The sequence below is a fragment of the Cicer arietinum genome, chromosome 6 (assembly GCF_000331145.2).
Source record: "Cicer arietinum cultivar CDC Frontier isolate Library 1 chromosome 6, Cicar.CDCFrontier_v2.0, whole genome shotgun sequence".
NCBI classification, from domain to species: Eukaryota; Viridiplantae; Streptophyta; class Magnoliopsida; order Fabales; family Fabaceae; genus Cicer; species Cicer arietinum.
Window position 1 is genome coordinate 15819804 of NC_021165.2, and position 20634 is coordinate 15840437.

At 29.6% G+C, this 20634-nt stretch overlaps 3 protein-coding genes across 3 annotated transcripts; 2 read left to right on the forward strand and 1 right to left on the reverse strand.

Moving 5' to 3' along the window:
- Positions 1-771: 771 nt before the first annotated feature.
- LOC101513620 (putative E3 ubiquitin-protein ligase RING1a) lies at positions 772-6487 on the forward strand. The gene is made up of 10 exons (XM_004505023.4): positions 772-998; positions 1098-1146; positions 2264-2322; positions 3249-3330; positions 3453-3573; positions 3653-3694; positions 4831-5325; positions 5705-5812; positions 5887-6075; positions 6201-6487. The coding sequence occupies exons 1-10, from the start codon at positions 917-919 to the stop codon at positions 6252-6254; spliced, it is 1281 nt and encodes a 426-aa protein (XP_004505080.1). The 5' UTR covers positions 772-916; the 3' UTR covers positions 6255-6487.
- A 1069-nt stretch (positions 6488-7556) lies between these two features.
- On the forward strand, positions 7557-8783 carry LOC113787115 (uncharacterized). Its single transcript, XM_027335676.2, has one exon. It carries the CDS (start codon positions 7696-7698, stop codon positions 8566-8568), a length of 873 nt encoding a protein of 290 aa, XP_027191477.1. The 5' UTR covers positions 7557-7695; the 3' UTR covers positions 8569-8783.
- Positions 8784-14239: 5456 nt separating this feature from the next.
- LOC101513948 (protein yippee-like At5g53940) lies at positions 14240-16846 on the reverse strand. Its single transcript, XM_004505024.4, has 5 exons — positions 16686-16846; positions 15887-15930; positions 15495-15603; positions 14658-14713; positions 14240-14580 (listed from the first exon to the last, which is right to left on the reverse strand). The coding sequence occupies exons 1-5, from the start codon at positions 16779-16781 to the stop codon at positions 14502-14504; spliced, it is 384 nt and encodes a 127-aa protein (XP_004505081.1). The 5' UTR covers positions 16782-16846; the 3' UTR covers positions 14240-14501.
- Between the last annotated feature and the right edge of the window lie 3788 nt (positions 16847-20634).

Genomic DNA, 20634 nt, shown 5'->3' on the forward strand with positions numbered 1-20634 from the left:
AAAATTTAAAATATGATATAAATACTTGTTTTTTATAAACTTACAATAAAAGTAATAATTATTTAATTCAAATTTTTTTGTTCTTCTGTAGTGAAACGTAGTACTCTAAAATAATAAATATTAAATAGTAAAATATTAACAAATAAATACGTCTATAATTATGAATTTTTTTGACACTTGAAAAAAGAAAATAAAAGTCTTGTTTTTTGTTTATAAGAAAAACATTTTTTGAGAAAGAAAAGTAAAACTTAGAAATTAAATATATATTTAATTCATATAAATTCATCAATATAATATTTTTTAATAAATTAAATTCATATGTTTAATATTTCAGGTAATAATTATAATTCTTTCATCTATAACAAAAAAAAAAATATAGTTCTCGCATTGAAAAAGTTATATTATAATTCTTCCCCATTAAAAAAGTTGTCATTATAATTCTATTGTTTTTTCTTCATGCGGCGATGTATATATTTCCAAAAAATGAGTAGAAGAATAATTGGCGAGTATCAAGTGCGGATTGCTCGGAAATGCCACACCTAGTCTTCAAGAAATGCCTCACTCATCATGAAATATTTCCCCTTCCAAAGTATCGGAACTGTCCAAAACTTGTACGTGTCAAATTTGTATTCGCTACGACAATTAGACTTTCTTTGCATTCAATCCATTCACACCATTTATAAAATAAAACCAACTCCTGAAGAATAATTTTTATTTTCCAAAAATAAAATTATTTTGAAGAAGAATAAAAATCTTCAACAGCTTCTATTCCCTTTCATCTCTTCAAGTCAAGACGTTAAACCACACTTAGCAACCACCGTCGTCGTTTTCCTCCGCAGTCTCAGCCTCTGCCGCAGGCTGCTCCTCCGTCTTCGCCGGTTTATATAGTTTCTAAGGTTTGCTTTGACTAAAAGCAATGCCGGCACAGAAGCGTTCTCACGACGAGGCTCTCCAAGAGATTGAGATAAACAGCGAGGAGCAACCTAAAGATGAAGTCGGTAGGTTTTGTTTTATCCTATCTCGATTACGTAATAACTGATTCCTGCATTTTTCTACGATTTGTTTTGTTAGTGATCGTCGTTATTTGTTTTCTTCAGAATCGGATCAAAACCGTTCATCTGACAGCGAAGAAGAAGAAGAAGAAGAGTACGTTAAGCTGATTCGTTGTTCTGCATTTCTTTCCTTATATACTCAATCAATCATTTACCGTTTTATTCTTTTAATTATTCAATCGATTATTATGACGCTTGAATTTCCTCTGTGGATTTTGATTATGTGAATATTCATATGCATGTCTCCTGCTTAATTTTCTTGCTGTGGTTGGTTTTCGCTTACCTTTTTTTTTCAACTTAGTAATTTTATTGTTAATATTGTTAGTATTTTGCTGAGAGTGAGAAAGAATTTATCTGATTGCGATGTTTTTTCCCTTCTTCCAACTGTTTTATGGTGAAATCTGAGATTACAGCATAAACGAAGAGATGAACTTTGTTGCGACCTAAGAATAATGTGATGTGGAGTCGTTCTAAATTATTCTTATCTTGTGTGATGAGATTGCATTATGGTGCTTTTCTCAAGATAGTAACGTCCTTTTATGTAAATGTTATTTTCCACCAGCACGAACTAATATTCTTTGAGAACTGAGAAGCATTTTACTTAAGCTAGAAATGACATCAACCTTGAGACCATGACACTGGGATTTTTTGCTTTAGTTATTTATTCCCTTTAGATGCTGATGACATTTTCATGGGTAAGCTACTTTGCTAAGACGAAATGTTTTTTGGACTTGATAAAACTTGACAAAAACCCTTCACTTTGTAATGAAACTTTTATATTTTGTCATTTCCTACGTATGGTTTTTTGAATGTATAAGTCAGAATACAGCAAAACCCTCTGAAAATCATGTTTACATCATTCCTTCCAGCACTACCTTTTTCATTACTAGATTGACCATTTTTTATTGAATTGAATAAATTAAAATGGTCCTTATCTGTTTTAAGCGTTGTTGCTGTCTTAACATAATACATTGACCTAGAGTGAAGGGATGGGTATTTGGCTTTTGTAATAATCCATCTCCATAAAATATTACTACCCTGGAATGAAATATAAACAAAAAGGGTGATCGAAAATTCGATGTAACTAGTCTTAATTTTTAACCAGATACATCAACTTTTCAGCTACCATTTTTGTTTATATTTCATTCCGGAGGGAGTATATTCGTATTCTTAACATTTGCTAACACCTCTATATTGTTGTTTATTTGAAGATATGTGGCTATAAAATTGTCAGATGTACGCAAAGAAGTTCAGTGTCCTATCTGCCTTGGTATGTAATTTATAACTGATAGCTGATGCTAGATTGGTTACTTTTTTACTGCAAATATCTATTTGTTTTACATAAATATTTGTTCTATTAAGAAAAGGTTAACAATTACTTTTCTACGTTTTTTACTTGGTATCATAATGGTTTTAATTCTAGCAATGGAAAGATAATCACTTTGAAGTTCTACTTTTCTAAGCTACTTTTTATCAGTCTTCTATCCCTCCTCCCACATGATGCATATAAAGGTTATGAGTGATTGTAAGTGGTCTGGTCTCTTTAAGCTAAGATTTGAATACCTCCGTACTTCTGATTCCTGCTACTTAACTTGATCCACCACTACTTAATTAATTGCATTATCTGAAGAAATTAGGATATATCTAACTTCAATAATAGCTATGGTTATGTCATTGGTTGCTTTTGTATGGTGCGGTGCATAGAATTTGTTCATTAACTAGGAAGATCAATAACAAGCTTATCGAAATAAGAGACATCTGTAAGTGGACATAAAAGACATATTATGCAAGTGGATTTTGAAAAAATCAGATCATTGACCTGTCACGTATGTATAATGTTATAGTTTTTTTAGAATGCATGATTCATGTAGTATTCGATTAAATGGTTCTTTGAGTTTTAATACCTATCTAGAGCATAGATAATTGTCTATGCCTGCATTTTTTTCTATCTTTCAAGTTCAAATGCTCAAAATGTTGGACAGGTTTCATATCCATTGATGTGTAAATTTAAGGTAACTTAGATAACAACACACATCATTTTTTTCCCGAGTTTACTGTACATAGGATGTTAATGGAAATTTTTCTTAGAGATTAATTTTTTTCTTATTTTCCTTTTTTTTTCATAAATTTTTCTTATTTTCTTTCACAACGATCAGTTGGTATACTTAAAAATGATTTATATCATTATATGTGTAGGCATCATTCGAAAAACAAGAACCGTAATGGAATGCCTGCATCGCTTTTGCAGAGAGTGCATAGACAAATCCATGCGCCTTGGGTTCGTTCTCAAACTGCGACCATCTACTTATTTCATAGAATTGTAGTGGGGGTGATATTGATTTATTAGCTGTACATGTTTTCTTTTTCATTTTTGCTTAGTCTGGACTGGTTTTACTGCAGTAACAATGAATGTCCTACTTGCCGCACACATTGTGCTAGCCGACGCTCACTGAGAGATGATCCGAACTATGATGCCTTGATTGCTGCTATCTATCCAGATATTGACAAGTATGAGGAAGAGGTAATATGTACATATTTCATCTTGAATAAAAAAAATATTTTATTTGAATAAAAAGCTCATTAAAAAGGTTGTGACCTAGGAATTGGCTATGCATGAGGATGAGATGACTCGCCATAAGCAGGTGATACTTCACTCAAACTTTTTTAAATATTGGTGGCTTGTTTTTAAAAAAACAAATGATTTTCGTATCACATTACAGAAAATAAAAAATGTTAACTATGACATTCTACGAGAGAAATGAATATTTCGATAGCCAAACTAAACATACTTTTGCGTTGAGATTTTTAGAAAGCTTCGGTTTTACCACATGCTTTGGGGTCTGGGGATAGGGTGGCATTCTTTGTATAACTTAAATATCCTATAGATCAACATATTATTTAGAACATCTATACAGATAAGCTATACCATGTTACAGTGGGATATAAGTTTTACCTCAGATGTTTAAATAAGAAGCTCTATAAATTGGACAGATGGCTGTCAGTAGCCCTTAATATATAATAATCCAGATGTTGCATCAGTCGCAATCATAGTTTTTCTCTATTTATGCATTAATTTGCATCAGTCGCAACGGACTCAAAATTCAAAAGGATTGAATATTTTTGTGCAGTAGCCCTTAATATATAATAATCCAGATGTTGCATCAGTCGCAATCATAGTTTTTCTCTATTTATGCATTAATTTGCATCAGTCGCAACAGAGTCAAAATTCAAAAGGATTGAATATTTTTGTGCAGTAGCCCTTAATATATAATAATCCAGATGTTGCATCAGTCGCAATCATAGTTTTTCTCTATTTATGCATTAATTTGCATCAGTCGCAACAGAGTCAAAATTCAAAAGGATTGAATATTTTTGTGCAGTAGCCCTTAATATATAATAATCCAGATGTTGCATCAGTCGCAATCATAGTTTTTCTCTATTTATGCATTAATTTGCATCAGTCGCAACAGAGTCAAAATTCAAAAGGATTGAATATTTTTGTGCAGTAGCCCTTAATATATAATAATCCAGATGTTGCATCAGTCGCAATCATAGTTTTTCTCTATTTATGCATTAATTTGCATCAGTCGCAACAGAGTCAAAATTCAAAAGGATTGAATATTTGTGCAGTGGACAAAGTTTTGTTAACATGTGAAAGTATGATCAATATTAATATAGATGTTGTTGATCATCGACTACTGTTATTTTTCATCTGCAAGATTTTTACTTTGGCTTGTGATATTAATAATTCAATTAGTCTATCCTTTTTTATTTCAAGATCCAAGCATCCATTGCCCAAACGCATCAACGGCAATCAGAAGCATTGAGTAAGAAACGAAATGCCAAAGCAACAGCAGTGGCTTTTATGAGATCACAAGGCAACTATCGAGCTTCACATCCAAGACGCCGAAGAAACTTTAGAAATGCAGGTGACTTTCAGGTATCCAATGACAATGAAGGTATGCATGATAATGATGGAGGAAAGGACTTATGTTCCGACGATGGGCAGACAGAAACCCAGCCAAGAAGATGCAAAAGAGGCGGAGAACAAGAAACACAATTTCCTCAGCATTCTGCCTCTACTGATCCAGATGGAGTTGGTGATGAAATTACTCCAGAAGTAAATAGAGAAATCATAAGTGCATCTGGTACACTTTCGTGGGGAAAAAATGGTCACCGAAGTCACAGCCGAGTTAATGGAAAGAATGCCAAAAACAATCGCATCTCCAGATTGGTTGAACATATTCGTAACTCGGCAGCAAATGATTATGAGGTAACTCTTTTTCCTAGTAGTGGTTTTGTTTATTAAGAAAATTAGGTTGGGGGAGGTACACTTCCATGCAAGGCAGAGACAACCACCAACTTTAGGGAGGATTTACAATGGAATTTACATATAGCCTACCAATTAGGAAATTTTAAACTTAACCCGACATCACAGCGGGTGTCAGCACAAGGTCATTCATCCAAACTATATGAGAATTGAGATCATGTACAAACATTTAGACCTGTAGATTGGATTCATCTAAAAGGTTGCTAAGTTCATGTTATTATAATTTTGTATGTATTGCGGTGCGACTTACAATTATCATTATTTGCTTTAGTGCTCATACTGAACATTGATACGATTGTTGATTTGGCATACGTTATTTCAGCTGTCTGTCTTTCTCAAGCTTGTCTCATTGGATGAGCAAAGAATACGAAGTTTGGACGAGCCATGCCTTACTTGCAAGCCTACTACGTCAGTCAAGATACTGTGCAAGGTTGTTTTCTCTTCCTCTCAAGAAACATTTGTATCTATTCTATTTCTTAAGTCTGATTGTTTTTCAATCCACAGCATGTTGCAAATGAAACTGCACTGCCTGCGGATGAAGTTGAATTATGGTTGGTATTAAAGCCACAAGTTAGCATTGTAGGAGGTGAAAGAACCATTGATCCAGACAAAGATATTTTTCGTGTTCTAGGAGACCAAGAAACATTGGCTGAATTGCTGGCCACTTATGAAAATACCAGCCGTGGTTATCTGGTAAACTCTCATAGTTGACTACGTTCATATGCGTAAATATATCTATTCATTTTCTTCTTGCCATTGTTATAGTGCTGGTCTTTACACTTGTGTTGTTATCTGACCTTTTTGCCCGTTATTGTCAGGTCATGGCTTACAAGAGGAAGTTGCAGAATTCAGACACGGTTGGGTTAAGCTAAATGATGAACCGTCATCCGAGTCCTTCTTTGCCAAGCGCATAGTTATACAAAATATCTCAGATAGTTTTAGTTTATCCTTTATTTTAATACTTTTCTCATGTTACAGAAAAAGGGGTTAAACCCTTTTTTTAAGCGCACAGTAAATTAGAACCACAGGTGCACATTTGCCAAACCTCAGGTTTCTTAAAATCGTCACAAATATTTTGGGGCAACACATATTTATCTCCTGAAAATGTGTTTTCTGTTCACTAATCTTTAAATGTCACACACAAACTTGGTTAAGAATACTGTTAGAATCAAAATCCGTCTCCCACATCAAATATTTGATTAAGGGTCTTATTAGGGTGGATATGGTCCAGCACCACTACGTACAACACAACTATCATGAATATGGTTAAAAAAATTCTAACTAATCATTAGAAATATAAAATATATGAAACCTTATTTAGTTTTATTATACCTAATAACATTTTTATAACATCATTTAATTAATTTAAGATTCTAATAATCTTTTTATTTTTGTAGAATAAGTTTGCAGTTTTTACATTTCAAAAATTAAATAAAGTTAACAAATATTTTTAATCAGTGTGAATTTTATTTTTGTTGCAAATGGACTATATGTTGTCAAAATTATAGGGCAAGAGCTAATATTATTTTGCCTGTATCATTCTACTTTAGTACTTAAAAGATGTTATGCAAAGAATCTTGTCAGGTGTTGCTTGTGATGTAGTTAGATTTCGACCTTAGTTTCTTTTCATATTCTCCAGAATGATAAAAATAAAAAAGAGAGGACGATATGCACAGACTCTGCTATAAACTAAGTACTAATTTATACTCCATTTTCATTTGGCTTTATTTATAAATTAAAGTGCATCAACAAAAAGTTCATATATTTAGTAAAGTAAATACATCAACTGTTATTTATAAATAAAGTTGAATGGATTACTATAGATAATTGGATAACTTAAATATGTGGTTATGAGTTTGATGTGTAGAAGAATATATGTCAGATATATGAACCCTTTAAATAAATATTTGTAACGCCAAAAATTAGTCATTAACTTTTAAGGAGAATACCGTGCCAAAAAAAAGTACTTACTAACAAGCATATAACATTTTCATGCATTCTTCCACCGTGACTCCAATAAATGATCTTGATTTCTCTCACCCAAGATAGTAACATAAAGTCCATTAGGTGTCTTCTTACTTACTCTTAAACAACTTTGCAGCAAAGAAATGAAATACCTGTGAAAACCTTCCTTATCCATCATGTGAAAGCTATTAAGACTCACATAATTTCACACCAAAATGTTTCATTCACTACCACACCGCTCTTATTCAAACTATTCACGGTTCAATAGTACCTTTCTTTTCTTTACTAAAGAAAACTCAAAAAACTCCATTTTCATAATATTCATGCAGATACACTTTATCTCCCAACATGCCATTCTTTCTTCTCAAAAACACTTTAGGAGCCAAAATGAAAAAAGGCATAAGAACATTCTGCAACAGTGATGGATCAACCTCAACACTGAATCAACAAAATAGTACTATTGGCAATATTGGAGGTGACATCACAAGTAGCAAGGTAAGCTCACCTTTTTTGCAATGCGATGAACATTCAAATTCAAATTCGAAGCAGAACACACCGACACTCGAAGATTTGATACTACAATTAGAAATGGAGGAAGAGTTAGCAAGGAAAGAAAAGCTAAATGAATATAGTGGAATAAAAGGAAGAATGTCATGTGTTAACAACTCTGACATATTGAGATCTGCAAGGAATGCTTTGAATCAATATCCAAGGTTTTCACTTGATGGAAGAGATTCAATGTATAGATCATCTTTTGGAACTATAGAAGAAAGAAGAAGATCGGTTTGTAGTGAGAAAAATTTAAGAGGAAAGTTAGTAGAAGAGAATGATGATGATGATGATGATAAGAAGGTTTTGTGCTTTCCACCAAAAGTTGCAGGGGAGAGAGTGGTTTGGTGTAAACCAGGTGTTGTGGCTAAGTTAATGGGTTTGGAAGCAATTCCAGTGCCAATTGGTAGAAAAAGATGTGAAAATAGAGACAAGAAAAGTAGTGTTGTTGGTAGGAGGCAAAATTTAATGAGAAGGAGATTTGAGAAGCATGATTTGGAGAGAAAATTTATAGGTATGGATATGCAGGGTAATTATGGTGATGAGTTTGTTAGAAGAAGAAATAGGTCTGGTTTTTGCTCTAAAAATAATGGATATTGTATTGTGAAACCTGTTTCTCTTGAAGCTATGGCAGGAGGTCCTGCTAGTTGGCAACCAAAGAGATATGTTTAGATTTTTTGTTGTTAAATGAGTATTATTCGCGCGCAACTTCATAGGCTAATATTTAAATGGATGACAAATCACTCTCTCAAGAGTTTTCAGTATGTTTAGATTTTAGAATGTGTAATCTAAAACTTGCTATTTATTATTCTATTTTGAAGTTATGCTGATTATAATGCATGTAATGCCTCGTAAGGCTAATAATGATACAAGTTTTTAATTGTCCATTTAATTTTTGATTTATGTTAAATGCCACTTAGTTATGTGAGGAAATGCAGTTCATGACAGAGCAACCCCTCTTCTATAATTTTTTTATGTAAAGTAAATGTTTGAATTATCTACCATCTATGCGTGGGAGTGTGGCTGGTTGTAGGGTGGTGCAGTATATTTCTTGATTATTAGAGATGTATTGGGAGGTTGGATTTGTCACTCTTATGAAGAAGTTAATATTTACGTTCACGAATTTGAGGTGTGATGGTGATATTCTAGGATTTTGGCAATTAATACACTTCGATATGTCCCTAATTTCTTATAGTTAAGACAAAAATTACACTCAATTGTTTTTATGATAAAAAGCATAAGGTATTATATAACTAATATTTACGTATAAGTAAAATATTGTACGAAAACCTTCTTATTTGTATTGGATAGGGATCGTTTTTGTTTTTCAAAAGAAATACAATTTTATTATCAGAATTTAGAGTGCGAATGAATATAAAGACATAATCAGAAATTGAAATATCTTAATTTCTTAAAGAATTAAAGAGCTGAAACATATGTATCATGTTGTGTTGGCGAAAGGTCATGTCATTTCAAATTTTAAAATATTTTTAGTTTGTTTATTTACCATGTTTTTTCAAACTATGCATAAGAACCAATCTTTCTTTTTTTAACTGTCTAATAATTTCCAGAATTTTAGTAATTCAAAGTTTAATCGTGAGATAAATGAAATACGATTAAAAGTTATTTAAATTATGATTTAAATTCAATTTCTCTCAGACGATTTATCATTAATTAAAGTTCATTAACCATTTGAATATAATTACTACAAAAATCAAACTTTAAATATACTGAATTTTAATTGGGTTGTATAACTTTTTTTGAATATATGTTTTGAACTTTAAACAAAAAAATGCATGTTTATAAAATTCTACCATAACTTCTTTTCTCACCTCCTACGTATACTTTAAAAGCATATATTTAGAAAAATATAATATTTTTTGTCTTCTGAATGTATATTTTTGAACAAAAATAAACCCTTTTTGTTCTCCAAATATATACTTCCTAAAAGAGATGTGAATTTTAAGAAACATAAAGGGTTAAAAGTAGTTCTCAAATTTTATTGGATACTTTTTCAAGTTTTAGAAGGGTCACACATTATGGCTGATATCACTGGTAGAAAAGAAAAATCTCCTTATATTTTCATTGTTGATAGAGTAAAGAATAAACTATCGGGATAGAAAGCTAATTATTTGTCCATGACTCATCGTATCACTCTAACTCAGAGTTGCATTATGAGTCTTAATAACTATGCGATGCAATCTACTGTTATTTTTGGTTCAGTGTGTGATGAGGTTGAGAGACTTTCTAAAAACTTTATTTGGGGCTCTACTGCAAATAGTAAGAAATGTCATTTTGTTTCTAGGTCAACTCTTTGCACTCCAAAATAAAAAATGGGTCTTGGTTTTCATAGTATGAGAATGGTTAACTCTAGCTATAAGATGAAGTTGGGGTGAAATATGATTATCAAACAAAAAGCCCTCTGGACATCTTGATGAAGTTGTGGATGGATAGGAACCAAATAGTTTCTCAGGAACACCACTTAATCCTGAGTAATTTTTGCAATATTTTAATTGACAATTTTCCCCATTCATCGACATATTTATTTTTCCATCCTTCATTTATAGAGGGTCATAAGAGGGAGATTAATGTTAAATGGTATCTTCTTCATGTTAATTCATTCAAGCTTAATATTGATGGTTATTATCACACCACAATGGAACTAAATGCTTGTGGAAGGCTTATTAGAGATTGTAGAGAAGTTTATATTTGCTAGTTCTTTTGCGATATCGGTCGAGCTACATCTGTATTAGTTGAGCTTTTAGGGATAGTTCATAGTCTCATAGTGACTTACAATTTAAGTTTGATTACTATTTTTGTGGAAATGAACTTTTTTACCGTCGTCAACGTGATTTGATCAATGAAAACGGAGTTGTGTGGCTAATCACATCTATCGTGAGGCTAATCGATGTGCATATAAACTCATTAACCTTAATATCAATAGGAATTTTAGTTTTGTTAATCTATCTAACCACCTAAAAGTCTATTGTTTTTCCTTGATGATAATTATTGAGGGATATATTTCTCTTGTTCTGTCTCTTTAAGTTCTCCTTATAATTTTCTCTTTTATTAAAAAAAAGGGTTACACATTAAAGAAAGAAAAAAAGTCGCATATAAAAATAAAAAATAATTGGGCCTTTAGGTCCTCTTCACGGAAATTACGCCTGCTGAAAGAAAATTATAGTTACATATTTAAATATTTTCCAAGCAATGAAAAATCAATTCAATGCAGGCCATGGTCTGTGTCTACCCTTTCATAAACATCAAGGTCTATGACGAAAGTAAAACATCCCAAACAGTAATGATCTTATACCAAAGAAAAATAACAAATCATGTAGCAACCAACTTATGCATACTTTGTGTCAAAATTCAAAAATATAAATAAACTTATGAGATTTGAAAATGACATCAAGAAAGGGTTAAGAATATTACATCACTCTACCGTTGTGATATCCACCGAAATGCAGACTCCGCTGTGCAATTGGCCACTTTTTATTATTCACTAGCCAGAATAATATTCGAATTCACATAATTGGTATATATAATATGAAATTATTGGTAGAATAATCAATGAATCAATATATTTTGTTCAAAAAGCAATGAATAAAAGAATAAATCATTTGAAAAAATTCAAATTTAAATTTTAACAGAAATAATTTTTAATTAAATTCTACTTATCTCTCGTTTGAACTTTAGATTATTAGAGTCTCAAATCTTTAAGAATTAAAGAGTTAAAACTTAAAATAATTATGTGTGACTACTAACTGTTTTTATTATTATTATTATTATTATTATTATTATTATTATTATTATTATTATTATTATTATTGATAATTAAATGCTATAAATTTAGGCACTCTTTATGGAAAGTAGTGTATAGCATATAAGCTATTTCACAGCGAGTAAACTTGTAATAAATAGTAAATAAACTAATAAATAAAATTTAAAATAGTTAGTAAAATTAACAATTGAATTAATTTATAAATGTAAAATGATATAAGAATATGTTTTTAAATAATATTTAGATTTGTTCAATCAAATTTCATAAAAAATAAAAATAAAAAAATAAAAACTTATATAAACTAAAGGTAAATAACAATATTTGAATAGAAACTAAAAATTTATTTAACTCATAAATAAGTGTACGCTACTGAAATTAATATATGAAAAAATGGTATAAACTTGTGAGAGAAGAGTTGTAATCAAATAACTTTGCTTTGGTTGTACAAATATATCGGATCTAAGCTATCCGTCGTAAACAGTTTGATTTTACCAAACATATATTAACATATTTCTAGTTCAATATTAGTTGCTAAATATACTTAGGAAAAAAAAACTTTTAAGTTGACAAATATGAGTGTAGATTTCAAAAAATATATTAATATTTTAATTTATTCAAATCTCAAAGCTGGTAAAATTCTAAGAGTCAATTCATTTAAACTTTTTAAACATAGAATAAATTTATTTTTTATTAATTCGAACTATTCATAATCAAGTGAATTTTAAGTTATTGATGAACTTCAATTAAGACCACCAAATTTATTGAGAATACTCGAATTTATAATTTGATTAGAATAACTATTTATTAGACTTTATTCTAAATTAATACGACTTATTTCCTCTTAGAAACAGATCACCAAGACAAAAAATCTTAATTATAAATAGCAAATGACTAGATATAAAATAATTTTGATTATATATAGGAAACGTCACGTGAAAATGTGAGATTAATTAATTAACTATACAATAATTAACATTTTGATTAACACATATAACCTTATAATTATACATGAATACTTACCATGTATTTATATATGACCTCGATGACAAATTTGGTCATAAATCAATGGGTACTCTTCAAAGAAATAAGTGTATCCCTGATGCTGCAAGAGATAGCATTTCAGCTGACTCATTTTCTTTTGCTGGCCTTGTTTCTATTCAAGACCAACAACAACAAAATCACCTTGCAGCTCCTAAGCAAGACCAAGATTTTGAATTTGCCACCATCAAAACAAACTTATATTCTACTGTTGCCAATCCATTCAAGATAACACCTGCTGATAAGCTTATTTCCAATGGACAAATTAAGCCACATGCAATTGCATTTCAACCAAACAGATCTTTCTTCACAAACCCTCCAAGTTCCTTAAGGTCATTACTAGCAATTGATATTGAACAACATATCATGGCGAGTGGCGAAACCAGCAGCAAAGCAAGGAAATACCATGAACAACTTGTCAAAGCAAGAAACATTAAAAACAAGGAAAAAACTGTGACAAAAACATGGATTGGTCAGAAAGTGCTGAAGTCTTTTATGTCACCATGCCGGAATTGCGAGGCCACACAGCCAGGCACTGTCTAAGGATAAACAAACTGTTCCACAGGAAAGCTACAAGATACATTGACATTATAAAGCTTCTCTGTGGATGAAGTTCTTCCCAGCAAAATAAGAAAATGTAATGGGGAATGTTGTATTTTCTAGTGCAGTAGTGTTTGATGACACAGATAAGATTCTGTTGCTGCATCAATATATTCAAAATAGTAGAGACTATATATATGGATATTGTACTCGTCCTTTTACGTATGAGCTGTATCTTGATGTGATGTAAATGTATAATTTTTTAAGCTATGACTCAATTATGTACTGTTAAAATCATTGATGTATGTTGTAGTAGTAATGTTTTGTTCTTATGTTTAGGTTTCTAACTTTTTAGGCTTGCTACCGTCTAATTTATATTTGTATTATTATGCTAAAAGCATCAGCTGCAGTTAACCTGCAATGGCTGCAAAGCAGCAGCAATCACAATTCAAAACCTTGATGTTGCCAAATGCAAATCCATCCACTTGGGCTATGCTTGGAATGAGGAATTTGGAGGAGAGGGGAATGGAGGACTTATTTTTCTTTTCTAAATTAAAGAAGCTATAAAATGTTTTTAAAAATAAATTAAGTGTGATTGAAATGTTATATGATCATCTATTATGTTATTCTTTCAATGTTTTAAAATCTCAAATATATGAAGATATTATGTTATTCTTTCAATATTTTAAAATCTCAAATATATGAAGATAGACTGAGCCCTCCAAAATCCTTTCGTCTTAAACCCTTCAAAACCCTCAATCCAAACATACCCTTAGAGTATGAAGATATACGTGTTCTATCTCTAGGGGAACAACTACCAATCTAAAGAACAATTGTACAAAGGATCAGAATATTTGTCATTTTGAACAAAGGATAACAGAACAAATCCTACTACTGTAAACTGTATTTGCAAACTTATCGCTAGAACAGTAACCTAACTTTCCACATATATTAGATACATTGAGATCAAGTAAAAATGATAACTATCACAAAATAATATGTATTACTCGTCCAACCCGCAAGAACTGCAGGGTGTTGTTGTGTTTGCTCAGGCATGCCTAGTATATGTCATCTATCAAAACATAAAATCCAATGCCGTATGAAAAGATTTATTAATGCTGGAAACGAGCCAGGATTATGTTGCTCCAACTAGAGTTTCTTTATGAAATTGTATCTCGACGAACACCAAGTACTCATGATATATTTACTAGCTTTACAATATTTGAATTCAAAAAGAAGCAACTTGCTAGGTGTTTTCTGTGTCGCTTGAACTAGCATGACCATCCAAATTTAATTCCTCGTCGATGTCATCAACTATCCTCCATCTGCTAGGTTAATCAACAGGAATTAAATATTAGCTTAGCTAAAGATGATCAAAGTCAAAACATATTTTACTCCATACCTCTCAAGCACAAACTTCCCTTCTTTATATACTTCACTTTTCTCATGTGCTACAACCTGAATGAATCCAAAAGCATTTGTTACTTTAAACTGCATTGAGCTCATCAAAAGGTGATGCTAGTATATATGAAGATACAACCAATTGCTTGCATGTCAATAATGTAACCATGTGTCTTTCATCAATAGATAATCCTCCTAAAGAAATGTAGAAGCCATCTCTCTCTTAATAGCATTAAAAGTTTAAATACTTTAGAATTTTCAGCCCAAACAGGACAACATTAAACAAATCCATAGTTTCATGGGAATGCGTCAATTTCAAGTAACTTCTCATGGATTTGAAAACAATTTCTTTAAATGAATTACATATACTCAATAGATTGGAAACCAGAAAACCCATGCGAGTAAGTTCTTTTATTAGCTAAAAATTGTTGGCAACTTAAATTGAAGAGTTTGATAAGGTATAATGGATAAAATTCGTAGTATCCATGAGGCAATATACATCTAAAATATCATTTTTTTTTTAATTAACGATTTACCCACAAATTCAATCAAATCGATTGCTAATTTTCACTTTCAAGACTGACCACCATACTTGTGGGACCCCCAGATTGACTTCTAATTTCTTGAAAAAACAAAGAAAAATTATCGGAATTTGAGGTTTAATTTGCATTTATTGATTAAGTTTTCGTAACATTTCATATTATCGACATGATGTATGATTAAGTTTTCGTAACATTTCATATTATCGACATGATGTATGATGGTAAGTAGTAAAGTAACCCCTTATCATGACTAAAAGTATGATTAAAGAAACAAGAGATGGAATGGTAAAGCTCACATATTTCCATCCCATAATTTGTCCACAGCAGCAACAAAATATATCTTCAACTGTGTGCAGTCCAGATATCATCAATCTGTCTACCTGAGGCCCAACCGTAACATTCACCCTATCGAAGGCCAAAAATTAACAAACGAGGATATAGGAAATAGTCAGTCAAGAAGATGCTGTGTAGAGTGTTTCATGGTAAGAAAAGGTGCTAATTGTGCAAGCCAGAAGAAAATCATAATATTTTATGTCAATGATAAACCCTTCCATCCATTTTCCCAAATCAATAGAGGGAAGATGGTTCAGGTTGGGGACTGAGAGGCCCTTGCAGGGAGGGACTACTAAAATTGTCTGAAGCACTATACTAAACAGGGAATAGAAACAAATGTTTCAAATAAACTTACACTTTGCTGAATAGGTATGCCCTCCCTCGACTGCAGCTGAAGGACTGATCATCACAGGGAAACAAATCAAAGTCAAATTGCTATTGCATATCAAAAGACGTGTACACAATAACTGGGTGCATTTCCAACAATGGAACAAATAATAACAATTATGCAGGACAAGATGATAGTTAACTGTTGAACTGGCTTTCTATATTCTTGGGGATTTTCATAACTTGCTCTATGCTATATTACAATTGTTGCAAGAAAAATAATAGCTTACAAAAGATATGCACGATGATTCATTTGTTTTCCAAATCCATGAATTCCCTCTCATCAGAAGAACTAACTGTAGAATTGTAGACTGAAATATGATCTAGTAATATTTAATGGCAAATATACCTATGAGAAAATTCAGCTATTTTCATCCTAACCTACACGATGCAACACGAGCTCCACATATAATTCTTTGCAGACTAAATTAATGAAGTCCTTTTCCCTCACTCAATTTTCATCCAAAAACTTATTAAATCGATTCCAAACCCATTAATTAATTGGACACATGAAACATACATATACCTTAATTTCCAACCTAACATCATCGTATATATGATATATCACTCAGACATTTGAATACTGCAAACACCATATAATAGGTGATTGCCTCAAATAATCCTTCTTCAAATATTGATATAACTTAAATTACTCAGCTAAGTATTAACATCCTAATAGTCAATAATCAATAATCAACAAAAAATAAAAATAAAAAAACCTAAATACAGTTAATAAAGAACCAAGAAAGGGTAAAGGAAGTGAGTACCCGAGAGAGAACATGATCGGCAAGAGCAAGAGGGGTATAACAGAATATGCATCGGTAAGAACTTCCTTCCAAATCAAGAAAGAAAACCCTACCCATCAACCTGCACCTCAGATATTTTCGCTACTGTCTTCTTACGTTCAACTTTCTGTTCATTTTCTTACTCGTTTTAATTTTATCTTTTTTTTTTTTTTTTTTGACGAATCCTCGTTTTAATTTTGTTTTTTCTTTTACTAAATTTCTGTATCATTTCATTTGAAATTTGTGAGAATATGCAAAAGTCAGAATTCATTTTTGAATTTTATTAATTAATAAATATATTATTTACTTTGTAAAATATCAATTAAATTAGTTTTTTTTTTAAATTTTATCGTTATATATTTTGATGTGTATTGCAATTGAATACGTGGTTTATTCACGTTTTATATCTAACGTAATCTTCTTAATAATAAATTTTTTAAATAAATTTGTGAATAATTATAATTGTACGTTGATTAATTATTGATAAATTAGTCTATTAAATATTTAAATTGCATAGAAAAATTAATCTCGATTATGATGACATTGATATGATATCAACATGTAAATGTCAAATATTCAATTAACATGTCACATTATAATCGCTAACAATAAAAGTATACATATGGACATTTTTTTATTACTATCTTACAATTTCAAATATTTATTTGTCAATTTATAAAATTCAAGAATTAATTTAATTCACATTTACAATTTATTTATTCACTATTTAGAAATTACATCCCATCAAACCATACATTTTAACGTCACTAAAACCAAAAAGTAAAAATTATGTTAATAGCATAAAAAAATATGAATATGACAAAGCTAACAAATATGATAAAATTAAAATGTCAGAAATATTTATGTCTCTAAAATTATAACGTTTCTTTTTTAGATATAGACGTCTGAATTAATCAAACAATAAAATAAATCAAGAGATAAAAAATAATGCATGAAGACGACAAATATAAACAACACTGCATTAAAACAATGAAAGCAAAACACCAAAAATAATAATGAAATATATATAAAAATCACATGTTTGGATAAGAAAATTAATTAGAAAAAATAATTTTCAAGCAGTGATTTTGGCAGAAAAATTAAGCTAAATCAACCCTCTGGCCTATTTGTCAATTTTAGGTTTTTTTTTCCTCTCTTATTTCTCTTCCTCATTTTTTTTACTAAATTTCTGCTAACATTTGATGTTACTTTTTCAAGTTGAAAGCGACAGGCATTAGTAGAAGTTTAGAGCTTACAATTACAGTAAAAAAGTTACAGTACAGTTTATAAAAATAACATTAAACTTATAAAGTTTTATGAAGCTATATAAAGAAAACTTAGTAATTTGATTAGATAAATAATGATTAAAGGTTTTAATTTATGGGTCATGATAGTGCACTTGTTAAGGGGAAAAAAAAAGGAACTTTTGAATAAAAGTTTTTAAGTTTTACGATTCTAAAGTAAAAAATGCACAACTTCTAAAATTTTGTTTCCTTTAATTTAATCGATCGTTTACAACTCTTAATTAATAAAAAATATTTAATTTTTATTATAATTATCTTTAAAATCATATTCAATTATCTACAAATGATTATGATGTGTTAATAATGTGAAACTTTTCACATCAAATATGCATACTCGTTATAATACATATTCAAATGAACACTCGTTATAATACACATTTAAATATCCACAATAATACTTTTTGAAATTGCAAGTTCTGCGACAATATTATTTGAGATTTGTAAAAACAATTGATAGGAAAATGCAAATATAATTATAAAGTCACAATTAATAAGAGATAACTATTAGTTATAAAGTCATAATTATTTACCTATTTATCATAATCAAATTCTTAAAAAGTTTGTAAATATTTATCTTTAGATTATAAATATTGTAGTGGTTCAATAATATTAATAGATGTTAGAACATAAAAGAAAACAGTTAATTAAACTAAACACTAATATAATAAATAAATAAATAAATAATATATTTATATAAGTACGGGTGCAGGACAGAGGTAATTATTATAATACGCTAGCTATACCCACTTAATTTTGCGAGTAATTGTCATCCCTAATTTGCAAATGCTTTTATACTTTAATTTTTGTTTTAAATAAATTATATACTATTCCCTAATTATAAATAGATTTTAAAAATAATTTTGTGCATAAATACAATCACACTTTAAATTAATAAATACATTTATTTATTTCCTAAATATATGTCTTATTAATATTAGTACTTTGTCGTTAAAGATAAAAGGTCAATGTAAACATTTATATATAAAAATTTATATATAAAAGACAATTTAATTAATAGTCATATATATATATATATATATATATATATATATATATATATATTATTTTATCTTTTTTTTTTTATATTTATGTGAAAATCTGCAAAACTGATTGTAAAGAGGGATGAAGTATTATATACACTACTCTGAACTCATGATATTCTATTATGCATCTGTATTATATATAAATGAAATATCAAGTTTTTGTATAGTTAATTTTATTCTTTATTGAAATTATTTTATTTATTTAATCAAATAATTATATTTTAAAAAATATCTATACTTAAAAGAATATCAAATTTTTGTATAATATTTTTATTACAATCTCAGTTAAACTATTTTATTTACCATTTTATTATTTCTTAAAAGTTAAATAATTGATCTTTTGAAATAATTGTAAAAAAATTTATATTATTTATTGTTTTTATCGAAAAGAACATATAGACAAGCACGTCATTGGTGTTTACACACCAGTCAATAATAATGAAAAATCTCCAAAAATTAGTAAAGATGTAAAATTGTTACAACATATTAATTCATTTAGTATTTATTTTTTAAAATAATGAAAACTTCAAATAGTAGTCATTTAGAAACTAAAGAATAGTTCTAAAGAATCATTCTGAAAGGAGGGTGCTTTATGATCATGGACCAAACAAGCAAAAGTTCCTATTTATAAAAGTATATAAAAATAAAACAACTAAATGACTAAGTATGTGTTTGGAGTTTTGTAAACAAAAATAGTTAATATGTTTCAATTAATTTGAATCATTCAAAGATATTTGATTTCAATTCTCGGTCGAAATAAACTTTAAAACAAGTTTGAATTACCAATATCATTATTTCCTAAAGGAGAAATGATTAATGCATGTCGCGAGAAATTTGATTACAAATAATTTTGATTGGTAATAAAATTGTTCTCTATTTTTATAAACAGAATGTTATGTTAGTTTCATGACATTTCACGAAGAAAAGTTTTGTGATACATAGCACTATTGTTCTCTAAAAAAATATGGATTAAGCAAAGACAATCATTTGATTTTTTTTGTCACTCACTCTTGATCATAAAAGGGGTGTTAAAAAAAAACAAAAATTGAATCAAATCCTAGAAACTGAACTATTTTTGAACTGGACTAATTTATAAAAATTAAAAATTAAATTGTTTTTGAATTGATTTTTTTAAAATTAGAACCGAACTAAACTGATTTTCAATTCGAAAAAACTGAATCATATTAGTTTTCAGTTCGAAAAAACTAGATCCGAATTTGTTTTTAGAAACAATTAAAGATAATCATGTAAAATTAAGCCTATAAGAACAAAAAAAAAATGAATTAAAATATGTTTGGTTTAGAGGAATAAACCGATTCATCGATTTATAAAATAGTTCAGTTCGATTTTTTGAACTGAAAATCAGTTTAGTTCAAATTTTTCAAACTAAAAACTAAATAGATTTAATTTTGAAATAATTTTAATTCAGAATTGAATTTTATCCACTCTTAGGTCATACTACCATAGTTAAGAGTTAAGACGAGTAAGGCAAAATTTAGTCCCTGTTGACCAAGTCTACACACCGATGCCCTGTTCGTTACTCACATAGATATAAAAAAAAATGGAAACAATTTTTCCTCGAAT